We start from the raw sequence: 21,579 nt of genomic DNA on the forward strand, positions 1-21,579 counted from the left end.
TTACGTAAGATGATGAAGAGTACAGCTGCCATCTCTCATGCAGAGTTGCAAGGCTCTGTCCAAGTTTTAACGAGAGAAACAAAAGTGGGGTCCTGATACCCCACCTGATTTACATTGGTGTCTGTGTTATAGTGGTGGCTCTGTCAAAGTTTTTAATGAGAGAAACGAAAGTGGGGTCCTGATACCCCATCTTATTTATATTGGTTCCTGCGTTATAGTGGTGGGGTATAGTTTTAACGAGAGCTTTTCGTAATGTTTATACAGTACATGTATAGCCACATGGAACCCATGACATAGAGAACCAGATATTTTTTTGGTGATTGGTAGACATTAACATTTACCCTTAAAGGTATGGTATGGTAAGGGGTCATGAATTTGGTTTAAATGAACACATTGGAAGCATATGCTACCCTACAATATTAAGTGATCGTTGTCGCTGTTGAAATAGAGTCTAAAGTTATGAAATTGTAAATAATAAACTGTATTTTGTAGAGCTCCCTCTCAAGGTCAAGATATTTATTAAGCTATAAACTAATGTTTCTTGACTAAAATCGACCAATAGCTATTCCCGTTTGGAAATCATGTAGCACAACTACATATTCTGAAATGTTCATGGTCGCAGCTACCATTGACGTATTTGATATTTATTAAAATTTATATTCGATTTTTCTCGAAAGCAAAAGTGTTTTAGGTGCTAAATTTTCTAGTGCTTATAATACATCCACAGGGGCATCCAAATATATCAAAATTGTAAAGAATCAATATCCACCCAATTTTCAAAATTTCCCAAAACTTTGTATTACCTTTAAGTGGAATAAGTGTTTCTAAACTGCTCAAACAGTGGAAGTGATGTGGTACAGTGGTGTACGATTCAAACCTCTTGGGACAAAAGTTGATCTTTAGAGGGGTTTACCCAAAGCCTTCTCCAAAGCTTGTCCAACATAGCAAGTCCATCCAAGGAAATGTTATCATGCATAACCAGTGAAGGAAATACATCATTACAAATTCATGGGAACAAAAAGAACAAAAAACAACTCTTTGACTTTGAATAGCTTACACAATACATACTGGTAAGTAAAATCACAAAAGTCGATTTTAATAATACAAATGGCGATAGTAAAGTAATTTTTGCATACAGATATATAATTTTTTAATCAAAACATATATACAAACAGTACTATTTACGTTTATGTTTAATACATGTACAAATAACTCGCTCATATCAAAATTTAAGATATGTACAATTAACTCTGCATAACTTGAAGTCGCACAAGTCGAATTTTCCCTATTACAGTTGAGTTATTTTCTAGACCAAACTATGTAAAACTCGAATTTTGCATAAGTCCAACTATTTTTGTGGTCCCAACAGATTCAACGTTTGCAGAGTTAACTGTATTGATAATAACTGAAAGATATATCATGGTATACAGACATTCATTTAATTATGAATTATTATTGCATGGAGGGAGAAAAAATGTACATCTTCAATGGTGACTCAAAATTTTCTAATTTCTTCACCTGATTACCATGTTTTTATCATGTATTTGAAACGCATTATTATCAATGCATTAAACTTCACATATTCTATAAAGTCATTTGGCTAGCATAGCTATTCAACTCTATAATTGCACATAAGATAAAAAGCTCATGTCAGAAAGCTCTCACAGCCAGAAATGGCGATAATTGCCCCCCCCCCCCCCCCCCCCCCCCTCCTTATTAATCATTTCTGGATTGTGTTTCTTGAAACTTCACAATGTAGAAGTAATATGTAGTACCTGGTAGTAATATGGACAATCGGTACATGCCTATTTAGGAATGATCCCAGATATGGTTTTAAAGAATGTAGCCAATGAGAAGCGTAGAAATGATCACATGTGTGTGCATTAACTTTTACCATATGCATGATTGTGCTACTCTTGGATTTTTGATCGGGCTTTTTGTCAATTTCTTGACTTTATACTCGTATTGTAGACCCATCTAATAAAACAAACAATACATGTTTTAGCTCGTGTACAGATATACACTGCACTTGGTTAAGTCACAATGGGACGGACAATGAACTCGACAAGCTTGTTTATTATCCTACTGTGACTTAACCTGCGTGCAGTGCATATTCACAATGCACTTGCAAACATGTATTATTTGTATAAGATGAATGATGATTGACCAACAAGAGTTCCTTTGTGAAAAAATGCAGTTGATGTTCTCATTTACTAGTACTTCCAATATTTCCATCTCATATTTGACTGCTGCATTCACGTAATAGCCAACCCTGTGTATCAAGTTATCAACAAAAGAAAGGGCTTGGAATGAGAATCCACATCTATCTCTGTAATGTAAAACCCAGTAGCCATCATCATAATGAGTTGTTGCTGAGTGCTTCTTTGATGATGTTATCTGTATGGTCCCAGAGAGCCGTTGCTAGTTCTGTATTCTGAGCTTCGTCCGACGGCATGCAAGCACAGCAATGGTTGAAGTACATTCCCCCTACGCCCTCAAGCTCTCTGGCTGTAGCGCAGAACATTGATGTAGAAGCTCCTTGTGTCTGTAAAAGAGATAGATCACAATAAACTGAAAAATAACAGTGGACACATCTGATATCTTAATTCAACCTTGTATACAAATGAGAAAGAAATCAGCTTGGTAGCAGACTCATTCTACCTAATCTATTTTTCTTCAGGTATTAATCGTTTAGACGAAATTATTGAGTTCATATGAGCATTAACTTTGGGACATCTTGGGAGAGTTTCCCTTTCATTACCCTGTCAATTTGTCATATTGGGTCATCAAAAACTAGGTAACTGAGCAGCCTAAGTTAAACTCTGCTGAACTTAATAGTCCACTGATTTATAGTCAACCATATAAAGTACTATTGTGTGTAAAATAAATAAACTACGTTAAGTTTGTCTTGAAATAAAAATGGGAGAGTAATTTCATAGTGTCAGGATGTTATAATTTCATTTAGTCACAGAACTGTGGTGACTTGTACAGGATGAAGATGTTGGCATGTGATACTCCATAATCCGGTGAACTAATTCAATGCACTAAGGCCATACTTATACATGACCTCCAGTGAGGCAGCTTTTAAGAACCCTTGTGTTTATTTTGCTTTGTTTATTCATATGGCATAAAATCTTCCCTCAGAAAAAAAATAATGCTGTCATAAGAATTACTCATTATAATTGTGAAGGTGAATGTAAGCATAAGGTGTGAAAATTTCAGATAATTAAGTTTTTGAACTAGTTCCCCTTTCACTTCCTTGTCAAATCTGTAAAATTAGGTCGAAAACCATTAAAGAAAATATCCATGCCTATAAACACCAATGAATTTCAAATACTCACGGCTGACTTGGTGAAAGGCCTGACCATCAAGAACATGATCCTATATGGCCACCAATTTTTGCTGATCCCGGTGTAAATCATATTCCCAGGATGTAGCGCATTGCAGGTGACATTATGTGGGGACAGCCTCCTGTTGAGTTCAGTGCTGTGGAGGATGTTGCAGAGCTTGGAGCGTCCGTAGGCTAAGATGGGCCAGAACTTGTCCTTAGGCATTGCTACCTCACTTAGATCTAGCTTGCTGGAGTAGAAGTCTATAAATCTACATTGATGAGAGAGAAGAAAAAAAATGTGTATCAATATCTCTCCTAGTGAAAATGAGAATGGATTTTTGTTGTTGTTATAGTGTGAACCATGATGTCAGTGACAAGAAAGATGGAAAATTAAAAAAAAAAAACTGACTTGAGGCAAAATGCTTTTCTAACGCAACATCCCTTGATCTTGGTATTTCCCTAGCCTCCAGCAAGGGGCATAAAGTGTATGCAATAAAAGCATCATATTGGGTATATTTAGTTATGTACAGCTTAATTACCTCAATTTCTTACAGAACCAAGTGATCGGCTTTTAAATAGTTGGCTAATGTCTTCTGGCAAGCTTTTTAGAGCTAAGGATAGAATGGTTATTCAAAGAAGCAACTGAAATAATGATGTTGGCTATGAAGTATTTTCCCTAAGCCCAAACTGAGATATACCAATACTACTGACTGAGGTAGTGACTTGATTATTGGCCCTGGGGGTGTTTCACGAAGACACTAAGTTGAACTCATCTCTAAGTTGGACTTAACAATTATGGAACGCTGTTAGCATCTATGAAAATATTTTGTAAAAGTTATTTTAAAAGGCATAAAATGTTGATTCAAATCATTCATATTTTCTATTATAAAGGTGATTTCATGTTCTTGATGTGGAATTTATAAAAATTTAAAATACTTGAATTTTCGCTTTTGAATATATTTATTTTAAGGCTACAAATGGCTCTCCATAATGTTTAAGTCCAACATGGGAGTTAAGTTCGACCTAGGATCTCTGTGAAACACCCCCCCCCCCCCCAGGTCTCTACTAACACCATACCCTTCAGAGTAATCTACTTTATCCACTAAAATATCACAATTGACATTTCAGAGTCACTTCCATCCCCACCTGTGAGATTCTGAGGATACCATCACGATCCGAGCAGGGGCAGACTTCTTCAATGTCTCGGTCAGTAGGTTGACCAGGTGGAAATGACCGACGTGGTTCACCTGGAAGGTCATCTCGATCTTATCCTCGGTCAGTTCCCATGGAGCACCGAAAATACCAGCATTGCAGACCAGCATATGAAGTGGCCTAATGGGAAATGATTTAAAAAATATATTTGTTCCTCCAAATATCCAGAATATGTCTTGGTTAGAAGTTCCTTTTGCAAAATACAAAGCCTTTTTAGTTTTTATATGATAATGTTCAAGGATTTTAAACTTATGGTTACAAACATTTGGCAGAATTAAAAGCATATGTACTGGTATACATATGTACTGGTATACATATGTACAATGAAAAGAATTGGAGTGACCAGAAATATATTGAACCTATCAGCAATGACATGGCATGAACACACCATTACATAAACTCTAGAAAATAAACATGTCCCTGTTAAAAAACAAGTGATATTCTAATTTATATACATTAAGGCAGCAAAGATATGTTTTATAAAGTTCCTATCACATGGCATGTACAGTACTTGCTTAAAATCACTTTGCATTTAAATTGATGGTGATATGATTTAGAGAGAGCTTTATAATAGTTTTGTGCAGATTCAATAGACCTCCTGAAACCATCTGGAAGATGAAAAGCAGTCCCAAGCAAATGCTAAAGAACAGGTAACAAAATGAGGCATACAAAATTGCAAATAATGAGATTTGGGAACATCTTTGAAAAAAAAAGTAACACGCAGCTTACCATTCTCGCAACGTGTAGTTCCGCGCAAACTGTTGAATACTACGAAGCGAGGCCAGGTCTAGCTGCATGACTACAACTTTGGCCTGGTCTAACCTCTTCTTGATTTTAGAAGCAGCATCGTTTCCACTCTTCAGATCACGACATGCTAGGACAACATGGACGCCATGCAACGCCATTCCTAAAGCAGTTTCAAAGCCTGCGAAGGTAAGAAATTGAAAGGGCACGTGTTGAAAATGCTGAAAATTTGAACATGTAATGCACCTTCAATATTAAAACCAGCTCATGAAGTGTGCCCCAGGCAAGGTAAAGTAGGGTACTGGTACACAAGTATGCAACAACCGTACTACTTGAACTTTGCAGGGTCTTAACATGAAGAAGCCCTGTGGATAACAATTTTGTTTCACTATTTCTTTGCCAACAGAGTTTTAAAAAAAAGTTGTGTTGAACCTTACATGACAGCCACACACAGAGTGAAGTGCTGAACTACAATCATTTAATCTCTAGACTAGCTAGACAGGATCCACTCCAACAAAGCACAGAGTCGATGCTAATGCGCATTGACCTCTAGTGCTGTATACTTGTTGAGAGGCAGCAAATGCACACAATTGCACACTAATTCACACAATGAATACGAAGTGGCTGATTGGCAAGTTTGACAGTAGACTCACGATTTGATTTTCAAAGTATTTTTTCTAACATCGGTAAGTTGAAAAGATTGTACTTTACTGCTATTTAGGTGTCATCAATTGTCACTAAAGTATTGATTTTGAGTGAAATCAGTTGAGTTTTGTACAGTGGTGTTTAAAATGTTGAGAATCAATTGAGGTCATCTAAACAGTTTTTAATACACAGCCAGGATAGTAATGCTGCTATGTGTGGGTAGGATCAGGGGGACGTTTCATGAAACAATTAGTCGGTGGTTTTCACCGACTAATATCATGTTCACCGACAATTCTTTTGTCACCGACTATTTTCCAGGCCTGTGATTGGTCAAATTTAGTCAGCGCTGACTAAATTGTCGGTGAATATGATATTAGTCGGTGAAAACCACTGACTAATTGTTTCACGAAACGCCCCCAGGACTCTCCTCCATCACAATGGGGATACTTGTGCTACTACCAAAGGGACCAAGGAACTCACTCACCGATGCCTGAATTAGCCCCAGTAACGATAGCATACTGTCCACTGAGATCTCTTCCCTGTAGGACATGTAGCGCTGTGCTGTAGGCATCAAACCTCTGGGCTAGCTTGGTAGGGTCTGAACTCTCCTCCATGGCAAAGGCTAGGCGAGGGTCGGTGTAAGTCGTTCTCTTGTTCAAGTGGCTGTAGCAAATGAACAATACATTCATTTTATAAATTCAATTCCATTCAAATTTTATTTTTCCTGTGGCAATGTTCAGGGGTGATCGTCCAGTGGATACATATCCATAGAGATAGTAAGGGCAATCCTTACTCTATCTAACTAAGCATTTTGTAATTGTTGTTCGATCTTTAGATCGTCAATTCTATTACAAGAGTTTAACCCCTATAATATCCTCACACTTAAACAAACAGTGCCGTCCCACGGCTAATACTAATAGAACAGTGTCCAATGGCATTTAACCTCATGAGCTACAAGCCCATTTTAAAATTTAGAACAAAAACAGAGCTTTTCTTTGTCCAGAAAAAAAAAAAATGTGCAAATTGAGGAAGAAAAAAAAAAACCCTTTGTGTTTAAGGGTTGAAAGTAATTTCTACATTTCAACAATAAAATGATTTCACAATATTATTGTCATCAAGGTTAGAATTGAAACATTACAGAAGGAAAAAATGTGCAAATTGAGGAAGAACAAAAAATAATCCCTTTTGTGTTTAAAGGTTTCAACTTGGAAGTAATTTCTACACTTCAACAATAAAACGATTTCACAATATTATTGTCAGCGAGGTTAGAATTGAAACATTACAGAAGGAAAAAGCTTCCCAAAAATGTACATATCTGACATGTTGACAACATGGTGGTTTAAAAATAATATATATTGTCAGCAAGACCATCGACTTACTCAACAAAAAATTGACGTCCTTTCTCATCAACTGCCTTTGACCAGCCGAATGGAAGTTCTGCATCCAGAAGAAAAAATGAGAGAGGGATGAAATAACTTGAATATAAAGCATTTAATGACTGCATGCTAAAATGAGATGTTCAGAATGGTTCATACAAGACCATGATTTACACAATGATTTCTAGCAATAAGATAGACTATATCAAATGTTTCTTAGAACATATAAATGTCAAAGAAATGAAAAGTGGCTGTAGATATATTTCATGAATTTTTTTGGATAATGTCTCACAGAAATAAACATGTATAGACCATGTAATGAAAAGAGATGGAAAGCTATTTTTAAGTGATAGTACAGTAAAAAATAATAAGATAAGGAAAATTTGCTTTGTATTTTCACCTCCGGTGATGCGCTTTCTTTTGCCAGTGCGAGGATGACTCCAGCTTGTTGACTGATCTTGATGGCTGAAAAAACAAAATGAAGAATGAAAGTGTGAGGAGTGATAGACATTTCCCTCACACCTTCTTTTCAAAGTTGCTTACTTACAAATATACAAATACATGAATATGCTTTCTTAGTAGTTAGGTCAAGCGAACAAACAAAAAAGTTATCTTTATTATCTAAAATTTAAGATTAATAAATCAATGATTTACACAGAAACCAAAACGGTCCGATCAAGAGTCTATTACTGTTTTCACACTGGCAATATTTTGCTTAACCCCGTACTATAGGTGGGGTTACGGGGGGGGGGGGGGGGGGGGGGGGGGGGGGGGGGGGGGGGGGGGGGGGGGGGGGGGGGGGGGGGGTACGGGGTTAAGCCTATTCCACTTTCTGTTCAGACTGGTTTTTACCAAAGTGGGCTAAAATTGGCTAACCCCACCTATAGTACGGGGTTAACTAACCCTGCAAAATAGCAGGGCTAACTCCGCAATTGTGGTGCTAACTCCTGCTAACCCCGCAATTGCGGTGCTAAGCAAACGAATGAGAACAGAAACGAAAAATAGTCCGGTACTACGCAATGAAGCGTATCGCAGCTGGCCAGATGCGAAGTATGTCCAATCATAACGATATCCGGGGTTAACGAAATGCAGTGAGAACAGCGGGAATTTTCTTATTCCGGAATAGGCGCTAGTACGGGACTAAAAACAGCGTGTGTGAAAAGCCAAAAAACTAGTCCGGGGTAAAGGATAGTATGGGGCTAAGCAAAGTACGGGGTTAAGCAAAACCAGTGTGAAAAGAGTATAAATTAGTCTTTATAAGATGTAGGTCTTTACAGGAGAAAAGGGTACAAACCCAGAGCGCTAACTAGTGCATCTATTTGCAATGCCACAGGTCGTGGTTAAATTTGTCACATGCATTGGTTTCCTTATTCCCACTCCATAGACTCTACACATAAGCATAGATGCTAGTGCGTGTGACAAAATGAAGCGAGCCTGGGGCAAAAGTGCACTAGTGTATGGTATACATGTATAGCTACTAGAAATAGAAGCGGGGTGGCATATTGAGCCGATTTAGGGTTCAACTACACAGGTGTCAGGTGCGCTAACAAAAATTGATACAACACTCTCAAGATTTGGGTTACATTATATTTAAACGCTGGCCAGGAAGCACTTGGAACAAGTTCCTCCACAATCATGAATATTCATTATCACATTGACCAATCAGCAATAAAAGTCGTGAGAGGGATGAACATAGATGAATATCAGGGATGTGTGTGAGTGTGTGTTAGAGGGATCCATTGTGTAGTGAAATTTTCATGAACGTTTAACACTGGGCTACTGTAGCCTCATTTAATTTTGTTGTATTAATATTGTAAAGCGCATTGTTATTTTCCTTGGAAGATGAAATGCGCTATATAAGTCTAGGTTATTATTATTACTATTATTAAATGATTTCTGTATTTTTTTTAATAAGATTATTTCAATTTTTCTGTCACTCCAATTTTGGGTATTCTGAGGAGGCTAAAAAAAGTGTGTGGTATATATGTGGAAGTGTGGCCGGGTGGTGTGTGTGTGTCAAATAGTGAGGGGGGGGGGGGGTAGTAGTGTGTTTGGTTGGATGGGGTTATTCATTTTATGTTACAACTGATTTATTTTTTTCATCAATCGTACAATCTATGTAATGAACATGTTTTGAATTCATGTCAAAATGCAAAACAACTGTATTTTATTCCTAAGATTTATTTATATTGTTTTGAATCTATAACAAAAACTGTTGAAATTTATTAAAAAAAAGTGTTTGGCAATGACCATGATATGATGGAAAGACCAAGGAAAACTCAAAACCATTGTCAAACAAGCAGCCAAAATAATGGACAGACCAATGGATTTTGATGAGGTTTGTAGAAACAGGGCAGTGTGTGGCTGTCAAGCTGTCAAGGGATTCAAGTCATCCCCTAAATGGAAATTATGTCAGGTGAAGAAGTGGTAAAAGGTGGCAGTCAAAGAAAGCCCGCACTTCGAGGCACCTGAACTCTTTTGTTCTGTACTCTATCCGCCTGTCGAATGAAATGTCAAATGTATGATTTGTGTTATATTCTTCCTATTCGTAGGAAATGATCAAAAACTTATTTATATTTATTAAAGGACAATTATACTCAATTTCTTATAATAGCTATATATCTTCTCAAATGAAATGAAAAGTCTTTCAGTACACGTTTTTATACTCACATGTCATAATATACTGAATATTTATTAATAATTATTTCATACTGCCTTCAATAGTTATTTGTATTGCAAACATGCTGCGTACATATTTAGGTTTCATAAAAATGTGATATTGTGTTACTCTGGATATATGATAGAAGAATAAAATGTAAATTTATAGAAAATATCTACATGTATATAATGTGAATGTTAAAATACTAGGTACTGGTACTCGTTTTATGTTGTATGTATCATATGTCACATGTTTCAAGTTTCATGTTTATTTATTTCACTTTATCAAAAATAACATAATTGAACATAATGAATAATAGTAATTATCATAACTAAACATACCATATAGAAAACATAATTTACATGATAATAGTTATAACAGAGAATACAATCATATAACTCAATCAATAAAGTGGGGGATCTAGTAAAAAGCAAAGCTTGTATTATGTACATTTTTTTTTCCCTGTGAAAAAACATGTAAGCAAAACAAAAAGGAAGAAGAATATAATGTAAATTATAATGTGAAATTTGTGAATGTTAAAATGCTACATGTATATGTTTATTCTCTGTATACTCGTTTTATGTTGTATGTATCATGTCACATGTACATTTTTTTCCTGTGAATAATGCATGTAAACAATTTTCCTTTTGGACCAATATATAAAGATATAAAGATATACTTATTTACTCCCCCGTAGGACAATCTGACCATAACTCAGTAAGACCTACTATGGCTTCCGCGAGACCACATAGTCCCCACCCGGCACCCATGCTAGCCGTTATCGTACAACTCGTCCAATAGCGCTAAACGATACTTCGCCAGGTGGCTGAACAGTGTGATTGGTCTGAACTTAAGTTGTCAACATAGTAGATATCAATGAAAAGTACGATTTATTCATCCAAACTCTTCAATCGTAGTGTAAAACTTCATAATGGTGAGAGCAGTGAATGACTACACAAATAAAACAACTCATCAATGAATGAGCGTCTGTCGTCTGAGCGACAAGAAGCCTTCCACCAATAACACGGTAGCTTGGAAGAGATTTGAAGTTATTTGAAAGTTATGCATCACATGTTCAGCGCTTGAAGAAAAGCAACCCTTCAGCTTGATTTCAACAATTTTGAGTGATCAACGCAAAGGACTTGAGCCCCATTTACTTTCCTGAGCTGATTACCATCCATCAAAGTCAGACGTACAATTTGCAATACATAGCTTCTGCCATCAACTATTTCTTTGCTTCTCTTGCATCTGATATCCACCAACTTAACCTAACTGATCTTGATTTCACTTGGAGTACAACATACATGACACATGTTGATGGGGTAAACAAATTACAAGAAAAATTATTATTCACATGCAGTCAGTGCAGAGCAGAGCACGGCCAAGGCGTAGTAGCAGCCCATCGGCGCTGCGCACACTGCCACCGGGGAAGTTATGGGTAAGAACGTGGTGTGTGTTCGCATGTCTTTCAATATATTGCGGGGAAACTATCTGATTCGTTCGACACATTCAATCATTCCAAATATAGTGAAATTACACAATAACAAGAAACATACTTAGCATAATATACTCGACCACCTCCAGTGCTTCTCTCTTCCCAGCCAGCTGGTAATTCTTCATCGCTATCCGTGTCGATTAGAGTGCTTGGTGCTGCCATTTTCTCGCTCAGGTCGTGAATGTAATGTTTCTAACGACTGAGGGCGCCACGAGAAAAGATCATTGGATCTCTATGATCATCATCACCATTATCATCACCATCACCACCACCACTACTATCATCATCATAACTATTATCATCACCACCACCATCATTATCATCATTATCATCACCACCATCATCATCATCATCATCATCATCATCATCACCACCACCACCACCGTCATCATCATCTTCATAACCATTATAATCACCACCACCACCACCACCATCATAACCATCATCATCATCATCACCACCACCAATATCATCACCACCACCACTACCACCATCATAACCATTATCATCATCACCACCAACACCACTACCATCATAACCATTATCATCATCATCACCACCACCATCATCATCACCACCACCATCATCATCACCACTACCATTATCATCGTCACCACCACCACCATCATAACCATTATCATCATCATCATCATCATCACCACCAACATCATCATCATCACCACCACCATAATCATCATCAACACCGTTTTCATTAACCTCCTCATGTTCATCATACATCACTCAGTAAAAAAAACTTGATTAATGAAATTCCAATAAAGTAGAATCAAATCTACAATTTCCCAGGTATGTATCATGTTGAAGAAAAAAAGTTAGACTTCTGAAAATGTACAGTATACAAAGTCTCTTTTTATTCACCACGACAGTATCCTTTAAAAAATCCCTCAAACAGTACTGCAGTCAAACCTGTCTGTAGCGACCCCCAAGGGAAACACAAGAATACAGATGGTCTTTGTAGACAGGTTCACTGAGAAACCTTTTCCAGGGAAACAAAAAATGTGGTTTTTGTAGACAGGTGGTCACTAAAGCAGGTTTGACTGTACAAGTACACTGTATTAAATATATATTTAAATTTTGTTTATTACAACAGAATATACATTGAGAGATGAAAGCATGGGTGTCATTTCATAAGACCAACCTGAACACAATGTACCTTTTTGTACAGTAAATGAACAGTGAGTGCACACATAGGACAGCGAGTAACCATCGAGTGTATGCATGGAACATGACAATAGGATGAAATCATATGTTCAATAAATGGGGTTGTTTCACAAAGCTAACTCCATGACAGTCATATCTTTGTCTGTAAGCTGTCAGAAATGTCAGGAAGCTGACAACTTGTTTCACAAAACCATGTAAAGTTGACAACTTTATGAAAATGATAAGAAACATAGTCTTCATCACAATCCATCAGATTTATCCCAAATTGCCCAAAGAGATTACGAGGCTCAATTTCACTCAAACTGTTTGAAATTGTCAAAAAAGAAAGAGAGTGGATCTTGTACTTATGACAGTTTTAAGCTTAAGCCAACATCATCGGAACATTTGTTTTGCTTCTTCCCAATAACTGTTGGTGGAATCCAACAACTGTATCCATGGTTACAATTCTGGTGGGACCACTCAAAAATAATCTTTAGTATTAATGGTTTGTCTAGTTTATGGTTTTATGGATGTTACTGCTAAGGCTTTTAGCATTAGTGCTCGTAAAGGAGGTTCATAGGTTTCATCCTCAACTTCATGCACAGTTCAATTTGACTACGGTATTGAAATTGGGTTCATGAATTTAAAATACAGTAGGTCCATTCTCAATACCTCGCAATGATCAGATGCTTGTTATTCAAGCAGGGAATTGCTTTAAATTTCATTTGTTTTATTCATAAGTATCAATTAAATTGATTGCTATCAAATTGACTGACTTTTGTTCACATTTCTATGTACCGATATACACTGACATACAAGAAATAGCTTACCGACAAACCTTGACATATTGCATGCATGAACAACAACAAAACCTGGACAAAAAGGTGCCACCATTCTGAAGCCCGGGGAGATGTCATCACATATGTGAATATCTGGCTGCAAGGAATCGGATTAAACGATCCTTCCCCGCATAAAGTCAGTGCCTTTCCCTGTAAAAGCAGTCTCACAGATGCAGTTTTGACTGACAGTGTCTTTGATAAACAAATAGTTCCCAAATTTCTTCTAATTCACTGCTATGTAGATGGCATTTTCTTAGACGACGCTGTCCGTCTTCTCTCCACATAGTCCTCTTGTTTCCAGGCACTTCCCTTAGGCTTCAGTCTCCTTTCGGCTCTCATCTCTTCGTGTCTCCTCTTTGCATCCAACTTATCCTGGTACTTGACCTTCCCTTGTAACATCTCCTTAGACAGGATGTCAATGCGCTCCTGGTCGTAGAGAACAAAATGGAAAATATTACAATGTCAGATAAGAACCTTGTGTATTATATCTATTGATAATTTGATTGTGCTTTATCAAGGCCTGAACTGTTCTAGATAAAATTTAAACCCACGATGTCAACAATTTAAAGGTGGTTTTGAGTTTCTATAAATCATATAAAGAGGACAATCCTCTCTTTTATCTCATCTGTTTTTGACAGGTGAGACATATATAGTATGAATACACTTCTAGACAAACATATACATGTATTCAATGAAGTTGCTTTATGGAACGGTTTAATCTATGGTTTGATTAGTGGTTTAAATGTATGAAGAAGTCCAAGATAAAATATTTAAAGCATCCTTATAAACTTTACAAACAAATATAACCCTTATAATGTGCAGATGATTCATAAGGCTTGAATCATTACTGAATTCATCAAACTATTAATTGTTACTTACAGCTAGTTCCCTCTGCTCTTCCTTTCTCCTTAGCTGATTGGGTTGGGGAGGGGCCGGGCGTCCATCTAGAAAGTTAGCAAAGGAAAAGAAAGAATATGAATTAATTCTAAGCTGATTTTACAAATTCTACAAGTATGAAACCTAAATTCTTATTTCCACTCACATATTGCATTGGTACCAATTAGACTTGACAAAAAATGCTGGTTATAGCGAGGGAAGCCAATCGGGCTGTTATGGATCTTTGTGATATTGTGATGTAATATAATACCATTGACATATGGTAGCTTAAAGGGAAACATACAAAAACACCTAAAATGTCTAATTATAGAAATTGCAGCATTTTTGGTTGATCAGGAAGAAGAAGAAGATGATGATGCCAAATGATGTATGGTAAAAAGTAGGAGAGGGGGATTAACACTAACCTTAATTGGTCAATTTTCTCATACACATCTCTGTGTATGAGAAAATTGACCAATCTCTCTCTCTCCTTTTCTATTTCTCTCTCTCCTCTCTTTGTCTCTCTCTCTCTCTCTCTCTCTCTCCCTCTCTCTCTCTCTCCTCTCTTCTTCTTCTCTCTTTCACTGCCTTTGCTCCCTTATACAGCATGTTACAACTCAAATCATGATTTTATGCTTACCTGCATAGGACCAATCTGGATTATCAGTGAGAGGTCCGTATTCATTACCAGATCTACCTAAACCTTGGCTGTAAATAGAACATTTTCAATAGCATTGTCAGACTTGTTTATTGACTTTTATGTCAAATGATATCTTTTAATGGATTTATAAAATTATTAACTTTTAAATTTCAAAATAATTATCATTGTTACAAGGATAAATATAAGCTATACATGGGTGGAGATCAAGAGTAATATTTCATTAGAGCTTACATCAGAAAAGTCAGGTACGAAACACAAATAATGACTGTTATTTCTTTGAAGTTCTTTCGAAATGTACATCTTTTTATATTGATTTCATTAATAATTGTTCTAAAACCACTGATGATCATACACCATTTTTGAGTCTATCAAATACGAGACACAGATAGCTCTGGAATGAAAGTTCAATGAACCCAAGGGGAGATGCATGTTCAAGGTCACAATACTCCATTACATAATCATTTCCTGTCGTGATGCTCAAGTACTTTAGAATGAATGAATATTGAAAAATCACAAGCTAGAGGGAGAGACAGAAAAAAAAGAGAGAAAGAGAGATAGAAAGTAAAATCAGTAACATGAAAGAAGATAAGACTACTCGTATATCAACTGCAGAAACGGCTGCATTCCCAAGTACAGTTTATCTGCTATTGACAAAAATATTAAAACTTTGATATTCTTACCTCTCTCTCCATCTTTTCCCTGCCATACATGAAGAGGTGCTGCTAAGGTGCCTAACTGCTGGTCTACAGCTAGCACAGGCTGCTTGTATTGCCAAGTGAAGCATCTTGACCCACTATTCTCAGGATATTTTGGAAAATCTGGAGAGGCAAACACAGAAACATGGTTCAAGCCACAGGTCTTTGCAAAACAATGGCAAGTGTCATAATAAAGGGAGCGTGGGACCTGCCCCCCCCCCTTTTCAATTATTTTCTTCTTCTTCGGATGAACACAACATTTCCCATGAACGAATTGGTCGTAGAAAATTTACAAGGGTATCCTCATTGTATAAACATTTTTTTTAAAGCAAAAATATAAATTGTTGACATTTTTTGATTTTTTTCTAGTTTTCTCCTTCTATAATTAGACGAATCCTGTATTATTTCTTTAGAAGCAAACAAAAATAAAAGAAAAAACCATAATAAAGAGAGAGGCCAGAGGCCGAGGGGGGATATGATACTCAGCTTTTAAAATTTGCAGACAATGGTAGGAACTGTTCTTCCGACTCAGAGTATCAGACTTTATGTTTTCAAAGTCGTAACATTATCTGTGAAGTGTAAGCATCACACTGGTTAAACCCCACTTGATCTTACAATGAAATGATAACATGATCATCATTCTAGATTTTCTGAAATTAGTATTATCAACGGTTAAGTTACAAAGTAAACAGACGTAGACATGGTTAAAATTAAGATGATCAACCGCCCGCTGCAGCCACAGCTGCTCTGAGCAGAACCAATGCATCACTGCACCGGTGAGCGGGATTGATCCGGACCCGAAGTTCCCCCGTGTTGTTGACCCAATCCCTCGGCGAGGCCACGCGCGCTGGAGGGCCGAGTCGGGTAGCTGAACTAAATCACCAAAGAGCCACGATAACAAGGGATAAAAACTGATCTACCATCCCCTTTACAAGCTGCAATAGTAAATAATTGTAAAGATGAAAAAATTATGAAATCAAGCTCATGAATACCTTGATAAAACTTAAAAATCCCGAATTATTTTGGTCTTCTTTCTCGGATTCCCGTTCCTGCAATCTTATGAAGTGCTACGCGTGTATTACTGGCATGGGAGGAAACACATTAATTAACTAAAAAAAAAAAAAAAATGAATTAGGGATATAACATGTACTATCGAAATCATATATTGTCGCTTTAACTCCCACTAAAATAATATTGGTATTATTTTTCAATTTGAGGGTTTTCATATGTACGCTGTAGATCATACTAAGAAAAACAGCGGGATCGGGAATTCATTTTACTTAATGGGGGGGGGGGGGGGGGAGGGGTGCCTATTCAAAACATAAGGCTGATCATTTTTAATAGACCTAGAACCGGTAGTGACTAAAAAAACATTTTTAAACATAGCATTTCAGATTGTCAGTTATGCCACATAAATCTGGAGAGAAAAAGAAAAGAAAGAAGTTTCATGACAATGACTCAATTATAATACAACTTGAAAGTTTGTTTTCCTTCATAGAATATCTTTAAACAATATGTTACTTTGCTTGAGAATATATCCACGGCTTGATTTCATTTCTTTGAATAGTATACCCGACATACCCGTAAGCATTTTTATATTTATACCAATAGTCTTGCAGTGGCTGATCTTGGATTCCAACAAGGGGGGGGGGGGGATCAAAAACTGTAGTCCTTAAAATGGTAATGTAAACGGCGGTAATGGAGTTTTGTTTGAGATTGCTTCTGGGCAGGCTTAAACAAGTTAAAAATTAATGACGGCAAAACGGAAGTTCTTCACTTTTCCTCCAGATTCCTCCCAAGAACTCCCTCTGTTACGGTAACAGTCGGTGAGTCAGTTATTGAAGCCAAGGCCGAGGCTAGGAACTTGGGAATCATATTCGATGAGCACGCCACTAGGAAATCTCATGTCGCAGGGGTGTGTCGCTCGATGTCATCTATCAGAAAGATAGGTCAAATTCGTAGGGTTTTAGACCGGAAGACAACTCTCACTCTCATCCATGCCTTCGTCACCTCCAAACTTGACACATGCAATGCACTTCTTCCTAATCTTCCTGCCAACGAACTGATGAAGCTTCAAAGAATTCAAAACATCGCAGCCAGAATCACAGAGAAAGCAACTGGTCTCACTTCTACCACATCCCTTCTCCGTAACCTCCACTGGCTCCCAATCAACAAGCGGATTCACTTTAAGATCCTACTTCTCACCTACAAGTCTCTTTCTAACTCTACCCCTTCTTATCTGTCTGAACTCATTCACACCTACACACCCTCCCGTGCTCTCAGATCCCAGAACAAACATCTTCTCCAGATTCCTCGTTTTAAGACCCAGTACTACGGCCGTAGCTCCTTCACCTTCAATGCTCCCACCCTCTGGAACTCTCTCCCGCTCGCCATTCGAACTGCACCTTCCATCCAGACCTTCAAGACTGCACTTAAGACCTACCTTTTTAAGAATTATTAATCTATAATTTGAATTGAAATTGTATATGCCTACAACTTGTAATATATAAATAAAATCTTGAACCATAATTGTTGTATCATTATTTAAGAATGAATTATAATGTTTATCTATCTAGTTACTGTTATACTATTTTAGTTAAGATCTTGTCAGAATTTTTGTTTGAGGATAGTTTAATAGTAGATGTATGTAATTAATTAAGCTTGTAATACAATGTAAAGCGCATAGAGACATACCTTGTATAATGCGCTATAGAAATATAATTTATTATATTATTATTATTGATTGGAGATGAAGTTGGAGTCAAATTAATAAAGAGCTGTCAAACTTAATTTCGAACAGAATCTATGTCCCCATATAGGCCGCGCGTTTCTAAGACAATAATTGCCACCCTGGACAAGGCAGTGGCGGATCCAGGGGGGGGGGGGGGGGCGGGGGCCGGGGGCCCAGACCCCCCTCCCTTTCTCCACGTGATTTTTAGCTTTTTTTGGGGGGGGGGGGGATGGCCCCCCCCCCTGGCGCTCAAGGGGGGGGGGGGGGTGCAAATTTTCAAATTTTCGAGGACAAAAAAAAAATGTGCTCACTACCCCCCCCCCCCCCCCCTTTAGCCTCTAGGTATCCATTCGGGTGTATATTGCCTTCTCCACTGATCATTAAATCATATAGGCCTGTCATTTAAGAAATATATATAACATGAACTACATAATACATGTAAAACCTGAAAAAAATGACGGAATTGAAATGAACTGCATGAACTAGTCATTTTTTAATTTCAGATATCGATTTATCAACCATTTTATCGAAACTTCATTGGATAAAACAAATAATTACAACTGCTTTGGTCTCAAAATGAGCACACAAATACTTGAATACTCATTCCTTTCGTTTAATCAGTGATCGTAATAAGTGTTTCCATAGCCAATTACAAGATTTAATTGACCAATTCAAAGTTAATATTGTCCATAACGGCAGTCGAATATTACAAAGTACAAATCACCAAGATACCTGATTTTGTTTTTGATATAAACCTCCTATCTGTGACGACATTATTGAAATAAATGTTATCAAATATCCTTTTGCATGTAAATAATAATATTTCAGTTTTTAATATTCAATGCCTGTGGTGTGTTTTATAACTTTAATTTTTTTTTTATTATTGTATTGTTATGAATACAACGTGCCATTTCTCGTCATGCTAGAAATATAGGCTTTAAAGGTACTATGTCCCATTTGCAGGCCAAGAAAATGAAAAGGTTAAATTCCAATGGCATTTGAAAGATATTACTAATTTAGAATTCCCCTTAAACATAGGGGGCTTGAAAATGTCTTTAAGTGGGAAAATAACGACTATTAGTTGTCAAATCGACTTAGGAGCTATAGAGCCATTAAGTAATAGTCTTGATTTTCAGACGGCATTGTACCGCATGGTCGTACGTTTTATGCTGCGCAAAGATTCAATCAGTTTGATTTTGGCCATTACAAGAAGTGGGTTATTGATGCAGACAAATCCTTTACAGCTCATTTTATGTATGTTATTACCAAAGGAGAAAAAAGCCAGTCAGTCACTCAATAGTGTCTGACAGTAAAGTCTACCAAGTAAACGGGTTTCCTTGCATAATTTGACTATATTAAGGACACTGCTAACGTTTAAATTTCACAGATAGGATATACATGTCATATTCATAATTCCTGCAAAGTTCTACAGAATATGAGGTTGGCTGCAAAAGGGACATAGTATCTTTAAAAGAATAATTTTATTAAAGTAAATCATTAAATGTCATGTAGTGTCCTTTTACTTTTACCATTCCATTCTGTAGGCCCAATATTAAATTATTTAAACCTTGTATTTATTTGTTTCATATTTTACGTAATGAACAAACTAATGGATTTTAAAAACATATTTTTTAGGCATTGCGGGACCCGTTTGTCATTCGATCTTGAATGTAATTTTTAATGTGAAATGATATTTAGAAATCGTTGTAAACAAAGGCAATTTATCCTCTGGCTACAACACGTTATCAAAAACAATTATTGAATTGAAATTAATTTAATCAATTTTTCTCAAGGGGGGGGGGGGTCCGTTTTTAAACAGAGGGGCCTACATATTATAAGGAGAACTATAGCGCATTCAAAACCGAATTAAAAAAAAAAGATCATTGTCATATAAAGCAAGCACCCTATTTAATAAAGCAAAAACATTTATTATAGTCGAATCTCTGTTCTTATTTCCCTCTTCCGGTATAATTATATTTCTTATGTTATATATGTTTGTACTCTATATTATGTCAAATATGTAAATGTTTAGTTTTGATGAATGTTATATTTGTTATATATTCCTTGTATTTTTGTATATCACTGTTATATGTCGTTCTAGAGGGCGTACTTGGAAAGCAGTTTTGTTAAACTGAATGTACCTATACCCTCTATTTTAAATACAACTTGAATAAATAAATAAATAAATATTCCTGGTATGATAATTTTTCATTTTTATCATTCAGGTTTCTTTACAAAAATAAGAACAGTACTTGCATCACTGCGGGCCTGTAGTATATAACAGCTCTTGGATTTCAAATAATATCAGAATGGACCAATGAACTCAAACCAAGACCCGTACACTCCCCCCCCCCCCCCCGTCACACCCACATTCCCACATTGATTTCAATGCATAATAAAACATATAAGTCTTGACTGAGTGGGTATTCTAGTGAGCAGGATATTGTATAATTACTTTTAATATCTTCAATGATTGTTATCATTATTGTACATGTATCGAATACTTTAGACACTAATGACATGTTTTAACCGAGAAAAGAAATGGAATTATTAAAGGCGATCTGACCTATTAAGTTTCTATAGGTGAGGGGCAAATTAATTCTTGCATGCGGTTCAGGAGCGAAAATCATTAGCCTATACGTATGGCATAGCATATGAAGCTCTGGGATAAATTAGCTGTAAGTTATTTATATCACAAACACATTTTTAGTTCGAGGGGAGGTGTGATTTTATTCCTGAATCTTAAAAAAATAAAATAGAGCCCTAAAATTGGAATGAGGAATAAAAGTGACTCTCATTTTGTAAAAAGAAACAACAGAAGAATGAAATACGGAACTAAATTGTAGAGATTTGTTATTTAAGTTCAGATTGGCTCGACCAAAAGGTGGCCAATTAAATGTCAAAATCAGGGATAACAGTCATCTTTTCTACCGGGCTTCCCTAAAACCACGACAGACAAGGATGAGATCTGAGAGCGCACATGATGAGGAAAAAAAAAAAGAGAGCAAAACAAATAGTCTCAGGTAAATCAAAATATATTATTTATTTTTACATTTATTCAAATATTTTTTTTGTAGATGAAGATTAAAAAAAATATATTCGTGTTTTTAGTTGACTTTATTTTTTATTGATATAGAAATGTTCTTTTAAACCCATT

The 21,579-nt window shown here is 36.5% G+C and overlaps 3 protein-coding genes across 3 annotated transcripts; 1 reads left to right on the forward strand and 2 right to left on the reverse strand.

Moving 5' to 3' along the window:
- Positions 1-1,049: 1,049 nt before the first annotated feature.
- Positions 1,050-11,657, reverse strand: LOC593046 (WW domain-containing oxidoreductase). The gene is made up of 8 exons (XM_030975562.1): positions 11,524-11,657; positions 7,709-7,773; positions 7,312-7,369; positions 6,417-6,595; positions 5,273-5,468; positions 4,478-4,663; positions 3,342-3,600; positions 1,050-2,545 (listed from the first exon to the last, which is right to left on the reverse strand). Exons 1-8 carry the CDS (start codon positions 11,622-11,624, stop codon positions 2,357-2,359), a joined length of 1,233 nt encoding a protein of 410 aa, XP_030831422.1. The 5' UTR covers positions 11,625-11,657; the 3' UTR covers positions 1,050-2,356.
- An 885-nt stretch (positions 11,658-12,542) lies between these two features.
- On the reverse strand, positions 12,543-16,735 carry LOC752505 (39S ribosomal protein L52, mitochondrial). Its single transcript, XM_001179356.4, has 5 exons — positions 16,684-16,735; positions 15,677-15,814; positions 14,976-15,043; positions 14,339-14,403; positions 12,543-13,885 (listed from the first exon to the last, which is right to left on the reverse strand). The coding sequence occupies exons 2-5, from the start codon at positions 15,778-15,780 to the stop codon at positions 13,694-13,696; spliced, it is 429 nt and encodes a 142-aa protein (XP_001179356.3). The 5' UTR covers positions 15,781-15,814; positions 16,684-16,735; the 3' UTR covers positions 12,543-13,693.
- Positions 15,837-18,152, forward strand: LOC115920406. Its single transcript, XM_030976156.1, has 2 exons — positions 15,837-15,852; positions 17,515-18,152. The coding sequence occupies exons 1-2, from the start codon at positions 15,837-15,839 to the stop codon at positions 18,150-18,152; spliced, it is 654 nt and encodes a 217-aa protein (XP_030832016.1).
- The last annotated feature ends 3,427 nt before the right edge of the window (positions 18,153-21,579 follow it).

This window comes from Strongylocentrotus purpuratus, unplaced genomic scaffold (genome assembly GCF_000002235.5).
Source record: "Strongylocentrotus purpuratus isolate Spur 01 unplaced genomic scaffold, Spur_5.0 spur5_scaffold_8, whole genome shotgun sequence".
Classification (NCBI taxonomy): Eukaryota; Metazoa; Echinodermata; class Echinoidea; order Camarodonta; family Strongylocentrotidae; genus Strongylocentrotus; species Strongylocentrotus purpuratus.

Excerpts from the sequence above, each read along its gene's own strand:
- LOC752505 (XM_001179356.4), bottom strand. The coding sequence starts at position 15,780 with ATGCTTCACTTGGCAATACAAGCAGCCTGTGCTAGCTGTAGACCAGCA. Across the intron at positions 14,404-14,975 it reads TCCAGATTGGTCCTATGCAG|ATGGACGCCCGGCCCCTCCC; the intron begins GTAAGCATAAAA and ends CTAACTTTCTAG. Across the intron at positions 13,886-14,338 it reads AAGAGCAGAGGGAACTAGCT|GAGCGCATTGACATCCTGTC; the intron begins GTAAGTAACAAT and ends CTCTACGACCAG.
- LOC593046 (XM_030975562.1), bottom strand. The coding sequence starts at position 11,624 with ATGGCAGCACCAAGCACTCTAATCGACACGGATAGCGATGAAGAATTA. Across the intron at positions 6,596-7,311 it reads GGACGTCAATTTTTTGTTGA|CCACTTGAACAAGAGAACGA; the intron begins GTAAGTCGATGG and ends CATTTGCTACAG. Across the intron at positions 2,546-3,341 it reads GGCCTTTCACCAAGTCAGCC|ACACAAGGAGCTTCTACATC; the intron begins GTGAGTATTTGA and ends TCTCTTTTACAG.